Here is an 18451-nt window from a genome sequence, read left to right on the forward strand (position 1 = left end):
ACAAAACACAACCGTAAAACCTCCACACGTTCAACTGGAAGAGTGACATATCAACATGCATCGACTTGTGACCATACAACCATGGCTTAAATATAGTCTAGCGTATATGGGGTGTACGTAGGATGTATTCCAAACCATTTGATTATTGCCCATTAGAACATGAGCCAATAGGTGGCTGCTCTCCCTTTCCCTTGGTAGGTCTTCCCTCCATGTCTCCTGCACGCACCAGACATGACCTCTCCCTCTATTCCCGTCCAACCCCTTCTCCCTCCTCCACTCCCTAATAATGGTCTCTCCCTCACATCTCTGCTGTAGTAATGACTGACTGTCCCAACACAAGACGCTGGTGAGAAACATGCGCTGTCCATGTCTGGTCACAGCAGTTTGATTGGTTGTATATATTAACGACAGATGTATAACTGAGAGGCGGATGGACGGCTGGAGAGAGGGGGAACTGAATGGGATTGTCTGTGACTGGAGCTGTCAGGCGGCAGGGATAGGAGGCGTGTGGCGGCGAAGGTCAGTGCTTTAGTGTGGAGATGTCGGTCATATGGTGACAGGAGAGATTAGGCCAGCCATTCTGCTGCTACTCTGTCATCCCTGCCCGGGACTCCATACACACACACACACCTGCTGGCCTGGCACTTTGAAGAAATGCAATTAAATTACAACCAAACAGATGACTGTGCCAACAGTCCCTTTCCTGATTTAATCTGACAGACGACTAGGAAGAGTGTGGATGGCTGGATGAGACTCAGAGTTGAAACAGGAGGGTTGGCGCTGGGTCGGAATGAAAGCTCTCCAGGACCACAGTTGGCTTCCAACGGGGGGGAGAGTAAGGTCTAGTTGTTCTTGGTAAGGGATGGGGGTGCGGACTCTTACCCTGGCGATGCAGTACTCCCGGGGGTTCTCCTTCTCCAGGCCGTACTTCTCCAGGGCCTCCACCACAGCAAAGTCTGCCATGTCTGTCGTGGACAGCAGGATGGTCTTATAAGGAATGTTGGGCTTCAGACTGTCTGCATAGATCCTCAACGTCCCCCCTAAGAGACAGAAGCAGGAGTTGGAGTTACACACTCATTTTATTATGCCACATCTGTACTCAATATATTTTATTTTCCTTTGGCAGGAATATTCCACATAGCAGCATACCTCACCATCAGCACTCTGTCACACACACTTTCTTTTCTCTCTCTATCGGACTACAGACTGGCTCGAAGTTAACAGACAGGGATGTAGGTCTAGGACGCTTGCCCATTTCACACAGGGATTTACTCCTCTGGATTGGGACTAGAGAGAGAGACTGAGGAGGAACTGGGAAGGGGGTTTATGTCCGTGTCAGATAGATGGCATTTTCGCTGGGAGGGAACCAGCAGACCAGGCCAGAGGGCTTATGGTTCAGGCCTCCAGATTACATAACATCTGAGGTCTGGATATGACTCAATAGGAGAAAGTCTGGAAGTTAAAAATAAATAAAAAGTAAATGCAGAAACAGCCTTTGTTCAAACATACTTCCAGAAGTAATCAAGGCACTCATGTAGTGAAGAAATGTAAAGGCCTTTAATGTTGGATATGACCGTGTCAGTAACCGCAGCACCAGTTAGCCCCTAACGCTCTAGATAACATGAAAACAGCCTAACCAGCTCTGCTAGGATGAGTAAAATGGTCAGGTGAGGTTCTCTCATTTGTGTCTGGAAGGAGATAGCAAGCTAGACAACTTTAGCCAGTTGGCTTGGGGTGCTCGACTGCCGTTGAGAGGACAGAACTCCCAGATCAACCCTACTCCTCAGCCAGAGCGTCCAGTGTGCGAAAACTCTGAACTTATGAACAGACAATCTGACAACGCTCTGATTTTATGAACGACCCAGAGCGCACTGACACACTGGAGGCAATTTACGTGACCCTAATATTACTTTCTTCTCCCTGCCCATCCTAAGTTTGCTTGCTACATGTTACCAAGAAATCCCCAAGGATCCTCAGAACCCTCCTGGAAGGCCAATCACAAGCAACAATGATACTATATATCAGAGCATGCCTCCATGCATGTTCATTTCTACATTAAGCCTAGTGTCCAAACTCATCTCTTTCCTTCAAGACACCACTCACACTGAGCTCAAAGATGGACCTTCGTATCTGCTAACAATGGATGTCGAATCTCTTCACAACAATATTGTACACAATGACGGTCTGGAGGCTTTTAAGCATTATCTCCAACTGAGGCCAGAGGCAAGTACGCCCTCTGCTGACTTTCTCCTTCAATTAACACATTTTACATTTATTTTATTTTGTATTTTTTTACTGGAACCTCTAGGCAAGTCAGTCAACAACAAATTCGATAAACAACATTTCCCTTTTCCAGGACAAGCTCTTCAGACAACAGAAGGGGACTGCTATGGGGGTTTGAGCCGCTCCAAAACTATGCAAACTTATTTATGGGACTTCGGGAAGAGAAGTTTATTCTCGGTTACAAAATGGTACGGTTATGGCAAATACATTTTTTTGTGTTCTCTGGAACCCGAAAATGAGTAATCATTCCATAACTAGGTTAATTCCCTCAATGAGAATGTGAAACTGAGTTTAGAATACAGTCAAATAGAAATGTACTTTCTGGATGTGAAAATCTTAACTCGGATGTCTCCCTCCACACCAACATCTACAGGAAAAGTACGCACCGCAATACCATGGTCAGGGCGGACAGGTCAGGGCGGACAGGTCAGGGCGGACAGTTTTCACCCTGCTAAATCTGATTAAGAACATTCCCCTCAGACTATTTCAATTGAAAAGCTGCGCCGTATTCGTTGACAGGGAGGAGGACTGAGGAAAAAGCTGTGGAAATGCATTCTAGGTTTCAGCAACAGGGATGCAAAGCTAGCGTTAAACAAGTCTCTCACCAAAGCTACATCTCTGGAACGAGAAAGACTTCTCAAAAACACACACCCACAGGCTTCAGACCCCCCAAACCAATCTACTCTCCGAACCACCACAGCCAGGAGGCAGCCAGGGTTCAGGATATCATTAAACACAATTGGAGTATCATTGAAAGTGATCATAGGTCGATGTGTTCTCTGAACCAGCTGCATTTCCTGACAGAAGGGCCCCTACCTTCAAGGATACGTTGGTGCGCAGCGACCTCACCCCCTTAACTAAGCCAAGTTGGCTCCCCAAGCCCTCAGGCAACTTCCCATGTGGCATCTGCAAATCACATTGTAAAAACAAATCCGTTCAGGGACCGAGAGTCTGTCAAGGGCAACACCACATGTGTGTGGAGTGGTTAGAGTGCCCGTGTGGGTGTTTCTACATAGGAGGACAGGGGATCTTTAAACTGGATCTGTAGAATAAGGGCCACTGCATTGCCAGATGTATATGAGGAAATTAAGTATTCTCCCTTCCTGTAACACGTGTCAGATTTTGTTGTTCTTCATTTTGTTGTTCTTCATTTTGTTGTTCTTCATTTTGTTGTTCTTCATTTTGTTGTTCTTCATTTTGTTGTTCTTCATTTTGTTGTTCTTCATTTTGTTGTTCTCTATTCAGAAGTTTGCTAACATGAGCTCGTATCACAGTTGGTTTTTTTCCTTTTATGATATTGCATTTCATTTGTGGTGTTGCATTCTCCTTATCCCATGTTTATTCTGTTCCTCTTTGCATCTTGAAGGTGTTTTTTCCTCTTGATCAATTACAATGAATTGAGTCACGTCCTGTGAGAGTTGCGATATAAACCTGTTTTGTCCACCACTATTCTTTGTCACCCTGATGAAGGCTGTTGTCGATGCGACGAGCCGTTTATGTATTTTTGCCCTGCCTAGCCGTAATACATTAAAGGCTTTTACATGGTTTCACTACATGAGAGCGCGCTTTGACTACTTCTGGAAGTTGGTTTGCACAACGGCAGTTTACTCTCCAGCATCAACTTCTGTTTGTTCCATAGTATTTTACCCCATGATCAAAGAGCACCTCGTGGATTAACAATAAATCAAAGAAGCCCTCCCCTCATGTGCCTCTAAGAAGCTAGTCTAAGTAAAGAAGTGGCCAGAGGTAGAAAGTTGCCCCTAACCTCAGATCTAGGATCAGATTACACTAGATTAAAAACAAATATTTGTACTTCTTCTAAACAACACTTGAGATCAACACATTTTTAAAACAGTTATGTCAGTGTCACCACTTGACCAAAACAGAATTGGGATACAGAGTTCAGGCTGCAAAAGAAAAAACTCCTGCGGACATTAATGGTGTCCCTCCCATGGTTGGCAGAGGGCTGTAAGCCATTGGGAACAAGATGTGAGGCCTGGCAGTGCCAGCCAGTGTGTGGTGTTCACTGAGGACATGGGCTAAAGCAGATTAGAGTGGCCCCCTGCTCTGTCTGGCCCAGGCCTTATGTAATTACAGTATGGAGACAGGGTGTTCCCTCCTGGCAACAGATAGGACCGGGACAAGAGACAATGGATTTGGACTGGCCTATAGGCATATCTCGCTCAAAGTAACACATTTTAAATTGTTAAATCCAGGAGTCCAGCGACCCTACCCGAGTCGGGCCTGCCGTCGCTGCTGCGGAACTCCTGCATCCTCTTCTCCAGTTTCTGCTGCCGCCTCCTCTTCATCACCACCTCAGGGTTAGAGATGGTCCTGGTGAAGCTGTTCTCCGGCATGTCCTTGTACACCTCCGCCGCCAGTCTGGAGTTCTCTCTGGAGGAGCAGGAGAAACACAACACTCAGAAGTACTCCACTGCAAACCTACTCACAGAAATATATTTACTTTACCATGCAGGTTACTTCTTTATACACCATCTATATCTATCTATCTATATACACACACATGTATATATACACACACACACACACACACGTGACATTGCCCTCCTTACCCATCTTCTCTGTTCAGTGCTTGCTCATCTCCGTCCGGAATGTGAGCCTCCTTCTCTCTCTTCTTCTCCTTCTTCTTCTCTTTCTTGGACAGTGTCCGCTTGAAGTTCTGGATGACTCCCTCCTTCTCCCTCTCCGGCCCGTTGCTCTGCATCTTCTGTTGTGAGAGAAAACAAGAGAAAGCGAGAGAGACAGACAAGGGGAAAGGTTACGATAGGTGAGAGGGTGTGAGGTTTGTTACTAAGTCTTTTATTAAGGCGATGCGTGGTATTAGGGGGCCCGAGAGGGGGACTGGCTGGGCTGAGGTCTTAGGACTCAGTGACCCAAGGCCACACAGAGTTGGAACGGGGCCAACTTAACACCTAGAGCCTGAGGCCTAGGGGTCTGGGCACCACTCTACCAGCCAGCCAAATAAAACCATCAGCTGACAGACAGAACAACAGGGTGAGAGTTCAATCAAAAGGCAAAATGTGAACTTACTTGGCCAAAGAAAGCAGAGAGAGCCTTTTCAGAGGGGATCAGTTGGAGTCTAAATCCCCATAAAGCATTAGATGTGTTAAAGCCTTCCAGTGTTCCAGAACTGCCCTGTCAAATGGCTGAGCAGGGGACTCTTCTGAGAAGACTCCATCTCTTTCCACTCCCCAAAAGCACTCCTGATCTCCTATCACTCATTCACACACGCTCACACATTTCAGCCTAAAAGCCTTTTGGGGAGTCCTCTATGTAACTCTAGTAGCAGATGCTTTTAGGAGGCGAGGAGAGGTGCTGTCACTAAGAGGAGATAAGTGTAGTTTAAGATCTGCTTCCCCTGTGATGACTGGAGTGATGACTGGGTAGGAGAATTGTGTGTGTGTTTTATAGCTCTTTTACTGCTCCCCTGGGCAGAGGTGGTTGATTATCCTCACACTGGTCAGAGTGTAGCCACTCATCCCAAGAGATGAAACACACATAACTCATTCACATCTCATTCACCCCCCCCCACCCCACCACACACACACACACACTACTGCTTTTATATCCTGGGCCGGGGGAGAACATATTTGGCTGAGGAAATGGAGAGAGGTTCGGGGAGCCGAGCTACTCCAGGTCAAGTGGCCCAGTATAAAATAAAAACAGTTGCATCTCTCTAGGGTGCTAAAGAGCACTAAAGAAGTCTCGGAGCAGGAGGCACTTCATTGTATCAGAGCCAGGATGCACATCAACACATTGAGCAGTCAGTTCCTATGATCCTCTAATGAAATATAGACTAACAAGATCATAGCAGTGGACTTGACGGTTGGGTATTTAGTTACAGTTCTACAGAGGCAGAGCAATCTGATAGTGTTGTCATCGCGAGGGTCCTGCTGTGCAGCAGTTGAGTCATTTCACTGATGCCAAATCTAATAGAAGACTAGGTCCATTATTATTTTCCAATGATGCAACGCACATTCACAGGAATCCCCAAATCACACCATATAGTCCAGTACTTGCTTTATGTCTAGCAGAAGCATACTGGAAGCCAGGCTTGCCTGAGACCGCTCTGCTCCTTGTTGCTGCTGTCGTCACTCACCTTGGGGATGATGTCGTTCTCGTTCTTGAGGACGAAGCGTCCCTCGCGGTCGTCTTTGTTCCAGTTGAGCTGCACCACCAGTGGCTTCTCATCCAGGTCCAGCTTCCGTTCTTCTGCCAGAGAGAGGGGGGGGGAGTCAACCGCTTAACACACTGCTTTACACCCTGCTAGCCCACACCAGTTAACCCACACCCCTATACAGCCAGCTTAGCTAGCTCTGGGCTATATACTCTCATTTAACATAAATAAACAGAATAAGCTTAGGATAAAGTATTAGGATGCGCTTAGGATATAGCATTAATGATTGACAGACAAATGTGGTAGGACTGTGGAGATTTAAAATATGACTATATAAAAGCACAACTGTACTATGCAGTCACACACACGTACAGTACACGCTACTCCTCTCTCAATATGAAGAGATACCAAAGCCTGGACTGAGGGCTGCTGATCTCAAGGTCCCATTAGGCACCATGGGAGCTGGACCCTACTCTCCTGGCTTCTCTGTAGCGCAGGCTAACAGTCCTTGTCTCGTGACCCAGACAGAGTTGCTCACTCAAACCACATATCCAAACAAATAAGCAACCCGATGTTGAATGTTAGCAGTCTAATGCTCGGTGTGGTCGACCATAATACCCGTTCAATAACCTTGGTCTACTTACAAAACAACCCACCGAAACACACACACACACACCCATCCACTCACCCCCACTGACATGGACCTCGTAGAGGGAGTATTTTGGCGAGGAGAGCATTCTCATGTCGGGCCGGAACTTCTCGGCCAGCGTCTCGATGACATCCTGAGTGGTGGCCGTGGAGGACACGCGGATGCACTTGGTGGCAAAGTTCCCCGCCACGCGGTCCTGGAAGTAGAAACGCATCACGCCGTGGAACTCCAAGTCCTGAAAGAGGGAAGATGAGAAGAGAGAGGGGTGAGGGGTCATTCGTTTCCATCACAGCTGAAGACCTGAAGGGCCAAGTTTGGCTTTATCCTTCCTTTCTCACACTTTCATAATAAACATTTCATGCTACAACACTGAGCGAAAAATCACATTGATCACCGGAAAAATATATATCATTTTGTTGAACGGAGCCTTATTTTGACACCAGTAACCTCATAACCAACCTGCAGCTGAAATTTGAGCGAGGAGATATTTCTTGGACAAGATAAGAAGTAACGGGAAGAGGAGAGGACGGTAGTCGGGGGATAGCTGCTCCTGCTTCTAACTCACCACGGAGAGAGAAGGATAGAAGGAAGGAGATGGAGGGAAGAGAGAGGGAAGACACTGGAGGAACCTGCTCTCCTTATTTGTCTGTACAATAGAGAAACAGGCACTCCGTAGCTACAGTGACTCAGCAATATGAGCTTAGCCAGGAAATGTACACAGACACTTTAATGTTTACATGCTGTTCCACTAGTCAAGGCCATCCCTATTTAAGTATTTCTGTACATTTACTATTATATCCACGTATTCGTCAGATATACAACAAATATTCTATCCACATACTGTCCACAATGTCTATAAAAATCACACACAGTATATACATATATATTTATACTCCGGACTCTGACATTGCTCATCCTAATATTTCTATATTTCTTAATTACATTATTTTATTTTTAGGTGTGTATTGTTGTGAATTGTTAGGTACTACCTCACTGCTGGGGCTAGGAACACAAGCACTTCGTGTACGGGAGCAAGAAAATTAGACGCCTTTTGTGGACAGTTTAGACAGGATGTAGAATGGTGGTAACAAGTGTGATCATTATAAAAAAGAGCCTTAGGAGAGAGTCGGGGGCAGGAGGACAGACAGGCCTACTAATACTCATCATATGACCTGAAAGGAAGGGAGGTGTGCAGGTAGCAGTCAGTGTGTGTGGGTGTGTGTGAAACAGCCAGCTCAGCCTACCTGCTCTTCTCCCAGGCAGACTACACTCCAGCGCTCCTCTCAGAGTCTGTTCAGCTAAGAACAGAAATAGCCCTACATGATCACATAGGACCTTGTCCTGACAACTGCACTCCACACAGGTGAAGCCAGGGACAACATACACAGCACTCACAGGTCGCATGATGTTTATACCCAAACAATAAAAAGCCATGTGATCATCTTCACTGGGCAGTCCACTGGTCCAGTATGATCTGGTCTTCCACTGGGCAGTCCACTGGTCCAGTATGATCTGGTCTTCCACTGGGTAGGCCACTGGTCCAGTATGATCTGGTCTTCCACTGGGTAGGCCACTGGTCCCGTATGATCTGGTCTTCACTGGGTAGGCCACTGGTCCAGTATGATCTGGTCTTCCACTGGGCAGTCCACTGGTCCCGTATGATCTGGTCTTCACTGGGCAGGCCACTGGTCCAGTATGATCTGGTCTTCACTGGGTAGGCCACTGGTCCAGTATGATCTGGTCTTCACTGGGCAGGCCACTGGTCCAGTATGATCTGGTCTTCCACTGGGCAGGCCACTGGTCCAGTATGATCTGGTCTTCCACTGGGTAGGCCACTGGTCCAGTATGATCTGGTCTTCCACTGGGTAGGCCACTGGTCCAGTATGATCTGGTCTTCCACTGGGTAGGCCACTGGTCCAGTATGATCTGGTCTTCCACTGGGCAGGCCACTGGTCCAGTATGATCTGGTCTTCCACTGGGTAGGCCACTGGTCCAGTATGATCTGGTCTTCCACTGGGTAGGCCACTGGTCCAGTATGATCTGGTCTTCCACTGGGTAGGCCACTGGTCCAGTATGATCTGGTCTTCACTGGGCAGGCCACTGGTCCAGTATGATCTGGTCTTCACTGGGCAGGCCACTGGTCCAGTATGATCTGGTCTTCCACTGGGTAGGCCACTGGTCCAGTATGATCTGGTCTTCCACTGGGCAGGCCACTGGTCCAGTATGATCTGGTCTTCCACTGGGTAGGCCACTGGTCCTGTATGATCTGGTCTCACTGGGTAGGCCACTGGTCCAGTATGATCTGGTCTTCCACTGGGCAGTCCACTGGTCCAGTATGATCTGGTCTTCCACTGGGCAGTCCACTGGTCCAGTATGATCTGGTCTTCCACTGGGCAGTCCACTGGTCCAGTATGATCTGGTCTTCCACTGGGCAGTCCACTGGTCCAGTATGATCTGGTCTTCCACTGGGCAGGCCACTGGTCCAGTATGATCTGGTCTTCCACTGGGCAGGCCACTGGTCCAGTATGATCTGGTCTTCCACTGGGCAGGCCACTGGTCCAGTATGATCTGGTCTTCCACTGGGCAGTCCACTGGTCCAGTATGATCTGGTCTTCCACTGGGCAGTCCACTGGTCCAGTATGATCTGGTCTTCCACTGGGTAGGCCACTGGTCCAGTATGATCTGGTCTTCCACTGGGTAGGCCACTGGTCCAGTATGATCTGGTCTTCCACTGGGCAGTCCACTGGTCCCGTATGATCTGGATTTTCCGTGTCAGCTGTGTCCAATCCCTCAGCATGTGACATCACATCAGCCTCACCCCACAGGCTCATGGGCCACAGACACTCATTCTTGGCCAATGAGAGCGGGAGGAATGAGTGATGTCAGGCTAACCAGAACAATGGATGTCAGGAGAGTCACTGTGTGTTTCCTCACCTCTGAGAAAACTTCCCAAAACCCCCTGCTCAATATGGTGTGTGTGTGTGTGTGTGTGTGTGTGTGTGTGTGTGTGTGTGTGAAAATGGGTGAGCGTGGTGTGTGAGTGAGGGGAATATACAGAAAGAGTCGCACAAAGATATCTATTAGACCTCATTCCTAACCTGTGACTAGGTGTTCATCTATTGGTTTATTTACAGACCCAGAATGCACCTGGGAGAGCTCAGCTCACACACACCCTCCTATTACAAGAAACACAGCCCTGAGTCATGATGAGTCTCATCCCCACTCACTGACCATGCAAAATCAAGACATACACAGGCAGCAATGTCCTTGAAGTTAAAGGAGTGGACTTGACAAAAAGGCAGAAAGGCGAGAGAGCTGTGGTGAGGCCCTCTGCATGCTGACTGTATATAGTCATGGACTTAACCAGCTAACTCACCCACCTCAGGCCTGCCTCCACTGACAGACGGAGACAGACCGACAGACAGTCTACTCTTTGCTCCGAGGGGCCCAGACTGACTAGTCTCTCTCTGACAGAGGCCTGACCCGAGCCTCATAGCAGAGGTGATAAATCAGCTTCACTCCATTATAGCTCCTTTCATCCCTCGACTCGCTTCACATTCCCAAAATCTCCCTGCCTCCTCAAGCGCAGCGTTAATCTGCTGATTTATGGCCCCCACACTCCTCCTCTGTCCCTGGGCAGAAATATGGCTGCTTTCATCCTCACCCGGCCTTCTGGAAAACCATGTGGAGGAGAGATATTAAAGAGTGGGATGGGGGATATTAGAAGGGAACTTAAACTATAGCTGATCAGGCCAGGGAGGCTCTCTGGACCTGGCTGGTGATTTAATATAACAAGAGAGACTTGTCTTGAGTCCAGGACTGCAGAGCTGATGGGTTTGAGAGACCGTGCTGAAGTTATGATGACGGCCAGTATACTGCACGTACAGTGTGACACACATCAATCAACTGACATCAATGCAGACAACAATATGCTAGAGCTTGAAAGAAAAGCTCCATTCGTAGACACCACAGTAAAGCATCTCTGAATAAATAATTTCAAGTCTTTTGAAATGAAGAATGAGAATTGCAACAAGCAAAAGGAGTTACATGACTAATTCGGTAATACTAGATTGCTTTTCACCACATCACTGTTGTCATCTTTCCCATTTAAATATACATCCTGCAGTTCCCCATCAGCCCAACAGGTGGCACTGCCAAGTCAATGTACACTGGCAGGTCAATTGAACAGTAACAAAGCAGGACTGTAATCAACGAAGGCTTGTTAGCCACTGCATGATGAGGTCTGGATGTTAACAATCCCATGGGGAATTCAGCCCACCCTGACTCAATATGCCTGTACAGTTCAGTTCCCCATAAGACGAGAGCAGAGGAATAAAGGCACTTTCATCAGCACAGGAATATGTCAGAGGTAAAAAATTAATTAAAAAGGTTAAATCCCATCTCTCCCTCCCATCTATCTCAAGTTACAAACAATGTAGACAGAGACCTGTTTTAAATACAGTGTACAAAACATTAGGAACGCCTTCCTAATATTGAGTTGCACCACCTTTTGCCCTCAGAACAGTCAATTCATCAGGGTATGAACTCCACAAGGTGTTGAAAGCGTTCCACAGGGATGCTGGCCCATGTTGACTACAATGTGTTCCACAGTTGTGTCAAGTTGGCTGGTAGTAGATCTCTACTCTAAATAGGTTGTTCCATCTCAACTGGATTGAGATCTGGTGACTGGACAGTAAAGCTAGCCGAATTCCCTGTCGTGTTCGTGGAACCATTCCTGGACAATCCTAGCCTTGTGGCATGGGACTTTATCCTGCTGAAAAAAAACTATTTGCAGATGGATACACTGCTGCCATGAAGGGATGAACCTGATTGGCGATGTTCAGATATCCTGTGGCGTTCAAACGTTGCTGCACTTTTATCAAGGGGCCCAATGTGTGCCATGAATAACACACCCCACACCACCACCAGCCTGCAATGTTGACCAGCCTGCATGCCTCCCATCCGCATGAAACATACAACTCTCCTTCCGTGGCCTCCAACTGCTTTTAAATGCTAGTAAAACTAAATGCATGCTCTTCAACTGATTGATGCCTGCACCCGCCCACCCGACTAGCATCACTACTCTGGACGGTTCTGACTTAGAATATGTGGACAACTACAAATACCTAGGTGTCTGGCTAGACTGTAAACTCTCCTTCCAGACTCAAATTAAGCATCTCCAATCCAATATTAAATCTAGAATTGGCTTCCTATTTCGCAACAAAGCCTCCTTCACTCATGCTGCCAAACATACCCTCGTAAAACTGACTATCCTACCAATCCTTGACTTTGGCGATGTCATTTTCAAAATAGCCCCTAAACACTCTACTCAGCAAACTGCATGCAGTCCATCACAGCGGCATTCATTTTGTCACCAAAGCCCCATATACTACCCACCACTGCGACCTGTATGCTCTCGTTGGCAACACCCACCCTTAGCACACGCTCCAGCAGGTATATTTCACTGGTCATCCCCAAAGCCAACACTTCCTTTGGCCAACACTTCCTTTTATATCTCCTTCTCTAACTTTAAGCATCAGCTGTCAGAGCAGCATACCGATTGCTGCAGCTGTACACAGCCCATCTGTAAATAGCACACCCAACTACCTCAATTCCATATTGTTATTCATCTCCTTGCTATATTGCACCCCAGTATCTCTACTTGCACATCATCATCTGCACATCTTTCACTCCAGTGTTAACGCTAAATTGTAATTATTTCCCCTCTATGGCCTATTTATTGCCTTACCTCCCTAATCTTCTACATTTACACACACTGTACAATTGTTTTCTTCTATTGTGTTACTGACTGTACGTTTGTTTATGTGTAACTCTGTTGTTTTTGGTCACACTTTGCTCGATCTTGGCCATATCGCAGTTGTAAATGAGAACTTATTCTCAACTGGCCTACCTGGTTGAATTAAGGAAGTATATATATATATATATATATTTTTTTTTACATCAGGAACCGGGATTCATCGGACAAGGTTATTCCCCAGTGTCTAGTGTTTTCGTTCCTTAGCTCACTGCAACCGAAGTTGCTTGATTTTTGCAGGAAGAAATGGCACTAAGGTCAAGGTACGATGAGTTGGGCATTCTTTTGCACCTGGCACTTACTGCCATACCCTCTTCAAAAGGCCCTTAAATATTTTGTCTTGCCAATTCGGCAGGGTAGCCTAGTGGTTAGAGCATTGGAGCATTGGACTAGTAACCGAAAGGTTGCAAGTTCAAATCCCCGAGCTGACAAGGTACAAAATCTGTCGTTCTGCCCCTGAACAGGCAGTTAACCCACTGTTCCTAGGCCGTCATTGAAAATAAGAATTTGTTCTTAACTGACTTGCCTAGTAAAATAAAGGTAAAATAAAATAAACTTTTTTTTTTTTTTTTTTAAATCCCCCTCTGAATGGCACACATACACAATCCATGTCTCAATTGTCAAGGTTTAGAAATCCTTTAACCAGTCTTCTACCCTTCATCTCCACCGATTGAAGTGGATCAATAAGGGATCATAGCATTCACTTCAACTCAACCTGGTCAGTCTGTCATGGAAAGAGCGGGTGTTCCTAATGTTTTGTACACTCAGTGTATATGACCACAATAGAATCTGTTCGATGCCAGATGTGGCCTTTTTTAAATCCTACATGATCTGAATGATTGCAATCCTAGTCAGACGATAAACCCACCGCCCGATAAAGCCCAGTGTAGCTTTACTATCTAAAGTAATGCTAGGTTAACACGACTTGCATTGACCCGATTCATCTGACATGAGAAACCTTCAGCAAATAGACAGGTAATACGGACCTATATGGATTAACTCCATTTAATATACATCCTCATTCCACTTTTCCCCAGCGGTGGGGAGAGAAGCAGGGGACGAGGAGAGGGTTGTGTGAGAGTGAGCGTGTGTGCGCGCGCTGGACTACAGCATGGGACTGACATGTCTGAAACAGAGGGGCCCGACAGCATCCTGCCTGTGTCAGCATTAGTATTCTAATCTGACTGGCTCCAGTCAGAACTGCACTGGGCCAGTGGGGGAGAGGGATGGAGGAAGGCGCCATAGTAGGCTAACTGATTGGCAAACAACAGCCTGCCTAACTGGCTAACTGATGGGCAAACGAAACCACGCTCTGCCTGCCTAGGCTATCACTAACCACTGCCAAGCGAAGCACTGACCCTGGTCACATGACCAGACCACGGAGGGCCACAGGGGAGAAAAGGGAGAGAAAGAGAGAAACAGACGGGGGGGAAGTGGTTGCCATGGTAACATGGTTAAACCAACACACCTGCTAAACCTGTATTTGGCATAGTAACTGCAGTCAGGTTGACCTTTGTCAAGACCAGGATTCAGACCCTGGAGACAGACATACACAGTCATCCATTCTCAGCAGCACCTTTCTTCCTCTATCCTCTTCCTCAGCCTGAAGCATGCCAGGAGAAATCAAAGTCTCTCCTCTAACAGTCAGGTCAGTGTCTAGGATTAACAGCACAGACTGTGTGGGTGTCAGCATGAGCCAAACCTCGAACATACACACAGAACAGCCTGACCTTGTCAGCAGAGTAATGGAGGGGTTCGAGAAAGCCACGTTACCACAGACCTAGAATCAGCTGAGGCAACCTGATCCATCTACTGCTGTAATCATCACATAGACACATCATCCACCACAGCGACATCCATCCAGCAAGCCCCACCCAGCTCCCTGCACACATATCATGACCACTGGTAACTCTAGATGGAGGCTGTCACTCTTCCTCTAGCCTCCTTTCTCTCTCTCTCCTCCACTCCTCTCCCTTTCTCCTGAGAGACATGACGATTTCTGCCAAGTGGCTGGCTGCGAGGAGAGCAGGCAGGGGATTGGCTAGCTGGGAGGAGAGCAGGGAGGGGATTAGCTAGCTGGGAGGAGAGCAGGCAGGGGATTGGCTGGGAAAATCAAGCATTACATCAATCTCTCTGCTTTGCATGACACGGAAAGCATTTCATCAAGCTCCCCAAGGCTCTAACTAGACAGACTGGAGGATATACACATGGTCACAGCTACTGTAGGGCCAGGGACCCACATGGAGAAATATACTACTGTACATTCAACACAGACAGTGCTGCTTCTAACGCTAATAGTCCTGCTGTGACTTGGTTGAGAATGAGAGCGATATGCCGCAGCATATTTCACTCTGGCAATGAGAGGCTAGATTGGGTCTTAACTGAGTCCAGCACATGAAAGGGCCGATGCTCAGTCAGTCAGTGAGCTGGCTGAGGTTTAAAGGAGAGGAGAAGGAAGATACCTCTGTGTCATCTCTGCAGCGAGGCCAGATTAGGCATTTCCCAGGTGTTCTCCATCAGATAGTGACGGAGGAGAGAGGGTAGAGAAGTCCCTGTGAAATGGAATTTAGGGCAGAGTTTACATAGCAGAGGTACCAGAGAAATGCTCTGTATAAACACAGCTCTTAAAGCCAGTACACCGGGTGGAGAGAGACCGGGCAGTGACCCAGTCAGAAACATACCTATAGGATGTGCAATTATGTGTATAGATCTAAGCAACCTTTACACTCCCGAGTGCGTTTTTGCAACGTTGCAATATGCCAGGCCTCTCCACACCAAGGAAGAGTTATCTAGCTACGAGCCATGCAGCTCCTCCTCCCGTCTCTATACAGAGATACAGGCCATCTGTCATAATAGTTGCCAGTCATAACAGGGAAACACAGATGAGGCCATAGGAGGGACATGCAAAACACATGATCTCATGAGGTGAGAGAACGAACAACGATGTAGTCATCATGAATGAATTCCTTATTAAAAAAAAAAATTAAAACAGGCCTGGGGCCTGGGGCCTAGGGGGGAAAGTCATAAAAGCTTGGTAATGTCGTACAACAATTTTCAATTCCAGCACTAGAGCACTTTCAATTCCCTTCAATATAGTAAAAAGGCAGAGGAAGCAGAGAGAAATCTATATTTGTCTCTAATGTTAAACCACTGGCCTTGCCCTTGGTGTTAAAACGTGTGCTTTTTAAAAACCTAAAGGGGAAAAACGAGGCTAATACATGACATGACCAAAAGTATATGGACACCTGCTCATTGAACATGTCATTCCTAAATCATGGGCATTAATGTGGAGTTGGTCCCCCCTTTGCTGCTATAACAGCCTCCACTCTTCTAGGAAGGCTTTCCACTAGATGTTGGAACATTGCTGCGGGGACTTGCTTCCATTCAGCCACAAGAGCATTAATGAGGTTGGGCGATTAGGCCTGGCTTGCAGTCGGTGTTCTAATTTATGTCAAAGGTGTTGCATGGGGGTGAGGTCAGGGCTCACCCCCATGTCAAGTTCTTACACACCAATCTGGATAAACCATTTCCTGTATGGACCTCACTTTGTGCACAGGGTATTGTCATGCTGTAACAGGAAAGCACCTTCCCCAAACTGTTTCTACTAAGCTAGAAGCACAGAATTGTCTAGAATGCCATTGTATGGCGTAGCGTTAAGATTTCCCTTCACTGGAACTAAGGGGCCTAGCCTGCGCCATGATAAACAGCCCCGACCATTATTCCTCCACCAAACTTTACAGTTGGCACGACACATTGGGGCAGGTAGCATTCTCATGGTATCCGGCAAACCCAGATTCGTCTGTCGGACTGCCAGATGGTGAAGAGTGAGCTCTTCAGTAAGGCCATTCTACTGCCAATGCTTGTCTATGGCTGTGTGCTCGATTTTATACACCTGTCAGCAACAGTGGTTTGCTGAAACAGCCAAATCCACAAATTTTAAGGGGTGTCCACATACTTTTGTATGTCTAGTGTACCTGACCATAATCCCGTAGTGGATCAAGTATAGACAGCGTTGTCTTGTCCAGAGGTGCAGAGAGAAGGAAGCACAGCTGCAGCAGGAGCAAAGCATCTGGTCCACAAATAAACAGTCTACCCTCTTTTAGCTGTGGAGACGGAAGTGTGTGATGGAGGGAGCAGCCTGGACGCACACGCACTCACACTAGAGTGAGCTTGTGTTTATTACAGCCATACAGTAAACGTGATAACAGGACAGGCTGAGGCTGCAGAAGGACAGTGTGGTGGAGCGGACACACACATACACACCTCAGAAACACACAGGCCTCTCCCGTCAGTCCATCAGCAGTCAGAACCTCTCCCTGTATGAACCGCTTAGCTAGCATGCCGTCAATCCACCCCCCACACATTCTGCACTGTTACTGAGCCATTGGGACTCTGGTTGAACCCGATTCAGCAGGAGTGGAGGCTTTTCTCTGCTCCAACTCCCACCACTGACGTAAAATAGCATTCAGAGTTGTTCAAACTGCTCCAGATGTGCTCGTTGAATACTGACAACACACTGTTGGAGTGAACTTACAATCTAACGTCACCTATTCCAAAGCCTTAAAAAAACGGTCTCGCTCAGAAGCCATCACAGCATGTTCCATGTAACTCATCATCTCATTTAATAAAATGCCAGATAATCACCAAAGTTCCATTCAATTGGGATCCATATAACTACGAGCTAGTTTAATGTGGTTATGAAAGCACTTCTTCCCTCATGTGTCCTCTGGGACCGAGGGGAGCAGCACATTATGCTTGGGGCAGTAGTAACACTTCACTCAGAGCAGAATTCACAGTGTGACACTCAGACACAGTCCCATGCCCACGAGGGGGAGAAGGGCTAGGGGATAGTGATCGAGGATGACGAGGCCTCTGAGGGACTTTGGACATGGGGCTACTGGGTCAGGCATGGATGGACAGTCAGTCCCCTTGACCAGAAGATGAGCTATAGGACCGGTGATTTAACATCCGACACAGTTGCTGCTGTATGCAGACCCAGCAGCTGTTAAGACCCCACCGGATCCCATTTCAACACCAACTGTCATTTTGACAGAATATTAATATATCATCCAGCATATTAACAGCAGTGAGGAACAAACTAGTCATCACATTTGAGGAGGCAGGGCAGCATCCTTTATTGGCCTCGCCAAACCACAAGAAACCTAGCAACATTCAAACCCGCACTGATTGGTCAGTTGATCCCTGCGTTTTAAGAAAGAACAAACGCTAGAGACGGAATCCTCACCAAAACAAAACATTGCCATCCATAACTTGCATTTTCCCAAATTAGGATATGAAGTTGCATTAAGCTATGTAGCTTTTTGGTGAGTGATTGCAGCCAGCCTGACCGACCAGACAGATAGCATTCACATCCTAGATAGTTGCATTGTTTTTGGAGGTAAGTAAGCTGGAAACAGAGATGGGAAAAGTACTAAATCGTCATACTTGAGTAAGAGTAAAAGATACCTTAATATAAAATTACTCAAGTAAAAGTAACCCAGTAAAATGCGACTCAAGTCTAAAAGTATCCGATTTTAAATGGTGGAAAAAGTACTCAAAAAGTACT

General features: G+C 46.9%; 1 protein-coding gene across 1 annotated transcript in view; it reads right to left on the bottom strand.

The window, feature by feature from the left end:
• The window catches only part of LOC112217594 (afadin-like), a 132740-nt gene that overhangs the window by 66580 nt on the left and 47709 nt on the right, over nucleotides 1-18451 (bottom strand). Inside the window, 5 exon segments of the mRNA XM_042300715.1 lie at nucleotides 883-1040; nucleotides 4517-4677; nucleotides 4857-5011; nucleotides 6404-6516; nucleotides 7110-7305. Of these exon segments, the coding sequence (XP_042156649.1) occupies nucleotides 883-1040; nucleotides 4517-4677; nucleotides 4857-5011; nucleotides 6404-6516; nucleotides 7110-7305 (783 nt within the window).

The sequence above is a fragment of the Oncorhynchus tshawytscha genome, linkage group LG18 (genome assembly GCF_018296145.1).
Source record: "Oncorhynchus tshawytscha isolate Ot180627B linkage group LG18, Otsh_v2.0, whole genome shotgun sequence".
NCBI classification, from domain to species: Eukaryota; Metazoa; Chordata; class Actinopteri; order Salmoniformes; family Salmonidae; genus Oncorhynchus; species Oncorhynchus tshawytscha.